This window comes from Gekko japonicus, unplaced genomic scaffold, assembly GCF_001447785.1.
Source record: "Gekko japonicus isolate JY-2015 unplaced genomic scaffold, Gekko_japonicus_V1.1 scaffold3345, whole genome shotgun sequence".
Taxonomy (NCBI): domain Eukaryota; kingdom Metazoa; phylum Chordata; class Lepidosauria; order Squamata; family Gekkonidae; genus Gekko; species Gekko japonicus.
This window is the reverse complement of record NW_015176548.1, coordinates 148,891-152,155: the sequence shown is the minus strand read 5'-3', so window position 1 is coordinate 152,155 and position 3,265 is coordinate 148,891. Positions and strand designations below refer to the sequence as shown.

Below are 3,265 nucleotides of genomic sequence, written 5' to 3'. Positions count from 1 at the left end.
TTTTTTTTGGCCTTGGAGAAAAGATGGTTTGGAAATGGCTGGCCGCCTGGCTCCTGCTCCCCGTCCAGCTGCTCGGCCTGGTGGCGAAGGCGCTCGTGGGCACGCTGCTGCCCTCCAAGCTGCGGGACTTGTCCGGAGACAGCGTGCTGATCACCGGCGGAGGCCGAGGCATCGGGCGTCACCTGGCCAGGGAGTTTGCCAAGCGGGGGGCCCGCAAGGTGAGCGCTTGTGTGGGGGGAGGGAGAGAGACGGTTGCCCCCCCCCCCGCCACCTCTCCGCTCCAACTTTACGCTTTTCTGCTGCGGTCGGGGGAAGTGAGGTTTGCATTCTCGGGGGGCTTTTGCAAGAGGGGTTGGGGGGAATGTCTGCGTGGGGAGGAAGTCGGGGGAGGGCGCTGGACCGGGGAGGGGGGCTGTTAGCAGAAGCCAGCTGCGGGTTTTGCAAAGGGAAGTTTCGCGCACCGTCAGGAGCGTTTGGCTATCTGGTTCCTCCGTCGGTGACAGTTTGCAGTGGGGCGGGCGGGCTCCCGGAGAGGAGTTCCACCTCCTGTGCGCCTTTGGCGGAATGAAACCAATTTGGCGTGCTTTAAGGCGAGAGGCTTGGGTTAACGATTGTGGAAAGGAAACACACACACACACCCCTCTGAAATTGATGTGCGCTTCGTCGAGCAGCTGCTGCAACCGACTTACGGCGACCCCAGCAAGGGGCTTTCAAGGCAGGCGAGAGAAGCAGAGGCGACTGGCCATTGCCTTCCTCTGCTGACGCTTCCTGGGTGATTCCCCATCCAAGGACTGGCCCTGCTTAGCTTCCACGATCGGGCTCTATACCAGGCCGCCTTCCCTCCCCGAGCCTGGAATCTGCTGCTCCCAAACCTGATCTGGGGAACCAGAGGCAAAAGGATCTGTACATACTTTCCGTCTGCCCAAAGGCACTCTGCTTTGGGGTTGTGGCTACCGGGTGCTGCGGCGTCCCCCAGACGAGCCTGCCGGAAGCGGCAGCAAAGGAAAAACGATAGGGTCTGAAATGCTTTCTCAACTCAAGAAAAGGCGATGTTCAGAGGCAGTGTGCCTCCATGTTCAGAAGTGTACCGGAGGGCTAGCGGCTAAGGAGAGGGCACAGAGCAGGGCTTGAAGCATTGTGGGGAATGGGAGGCTGCCCTAGGTGGCTCTTTGGCCTGATCCTGCTGTCCAGAGGCGCCTCTTCTAGCCTGCATCTTTATTCCAGTTGGCGGATCCTGTCAAAAGACGCCTCCAGACAGCATCCCAGACAGTTGGCAGCAGCATGTCTCTTTGGGACTGGAAAACGCCCCCTCCACCCCCCACCCCCCAGTGTTCGAACCTTGGATCGCCTGTGAGCATAAAGTGCATGCTACTGACCCATCAGGACTGCATTTAGCAGCATTTTGAAGGGGGAAAAAAAACTGAATGGGAGGCCCTGCAAACAGAAATGGGGATTTTGGTTGGGTCACACGCTGAAACAGGGAAACATGACCCTCGGCTTCTGATTGGCTGCGAAGGTTCCAAAGGGGCGGAGTCGCCGTCGGTGTGGGTGTGTAAGCCCAGAGCTGTGGGGAAATCGTGCCTTCAAACAGCAGCCGATCGGGTCTCTCCTGCGAGGCGGGCAAAACATCTTGTGTGAACTTGCCCGAGAGCAGATTGTGTGGGGGTGCATCAGCCACAATTGGCATGCTGTCAGCTGACAGTGCTACTCTTGTGATTTACCTGATGAGCGTATCAGGCAATGGGGGGGGTGTTTCGAGTTTCCACTGTGCCTTGCAGCAATGTACGTTCTTCGGAGAGGCTGGGCCTGGGTGCTGAGCCAGGGAACTTTGCACCCAACCCAGTGAGCTGAGCAGATGGATTCCCGGCCACCCACCCCGGCTCGGTTTGAAATACCTAACCTTATGTTGCTCGAGGACACATACAGGGGATGGGATACCACTCCCATGTTTTCTGATGGGGAAGACTTATGCAGAGGGAGGAGTGTGTGAGTTAAGAACATAAGAGAAGCCAATGTTCGATCAGGCCAGTGGCCCATCTAGTCCAACACTCTGTCACACAGTGGACAAAAAGATCAGGTGCCACCAGGAGCTCCAGTCATGGTGGGATAAGAGTTAACTGCTTCCACAGTGGTCTCAATCCAGATCAGGCCCTCCAATGGGTGCTTTGCAGAGACCAATGAAAAGGCTAGAGCATAAGCATGTGACTCTTACGTCATGTGTCATTTGTCCATATTGACACTGGCCTACCTTCTAGGATTGTTGTAAAAGGCATGGGAAATGCTGGCTGTTATCGCCTCATGGAAGTGGCACAAGCTTTTCCACCACTGCTTTAGTTATTTATATTATTTAGTAGAGCCTTCCTTCCTTCCTTCCTTCCTCTGGAGACCAGAAGGTGGCTTACATCATTCACCTGTCCTCCATTTTATCCTCACAACAACCCTTTGGGGTAGGTTACACTGAGAGCATGTGACTAGCCCAAGGTCAGCCAGCGAGCAGGAATTTGAACTCGAATCTCCCAGGTTCTTTTCTTTATTCGTTTCTTTATTGCAGTTTCTTTATTGCAATTCAGCCTAAGGAGACCTAGATGCAAGGTAAGCAGGCTTGCGGGGTTGCAGACTTCAGGAGTGGGTGAAATTCTGGAGGAGCCAGATACACACACACCCCTTCCAGACCTCTGCAGCAATTCAGGTCCCCGTCAAGCTGAAGGTTTTAGGTGCCCAGTGGCTCCCAGGGCCGAGTGTTTTGCCCTTTGCTTGTGGTTAGCGGCTGCTTATCTGTATTGATTAATGTAGCCTGGGAATGGGAGGAGCCGGGGCTTTGCAAAGAATCGGTCTGGCAGAAAGCAGTGGACGTGCAGCTTGCTCACGCAAGCAGAAGGCCGCCTTATCGCCTTCCAGGTTGAAAGTGCTCCCAGCAATAAAACAGTTGTTACCCGGAGGAGGAAGGGAGGCTTCTGAGATAGCCTTGATGGAAAGCCAAGCAGAAAAACAAAATAGTTGCCTGGCAGGAAAGGGGGGTGGGGAGGCCGGTTTGTGATAGAGCGCAGCTTTGGAGAGGAAGGGTAACATTCAGCCACATTTTCTGTATATGTTTCCTCCAGAAAGATATCTCCAAGATGAAACAAAAAAAATAGCTTAGAATTACTTGTGTGTTCAGAGCTAATCTAATAGCAACATGTGGCGTTCGTTGTATGTTCAGAGTGCTCGGGGTGGGGCCGTGGCTCAGCCACAGAGCATCTGCTTGGCATGCAGAAGGTCCCAGGTT

General features: G+C 54.6%; 1 protein-coding gene across 1 annotated transcript in view; it reads left to right on the top strand.

The window, feature by feature from the left end:
• Positions 1-23: 23 nt before the first annotated feature.
• Positions 24-3,265, top strand: part of DHRS3 (dehydrogenase/reductase (SDR family) member 3) — a 29,039-nt gene continuing 25,797 nt past the window's right edge. Inside the window, exon 1 of the mRNA XM_015427469.1 lies at positions 24-218. Within this exon, the coding sequence (XP_015282955.1) occupies positions 24-218 (195 nt within the window). The remainder of the gene's footprint in view (positions 219-3,265) is intronic.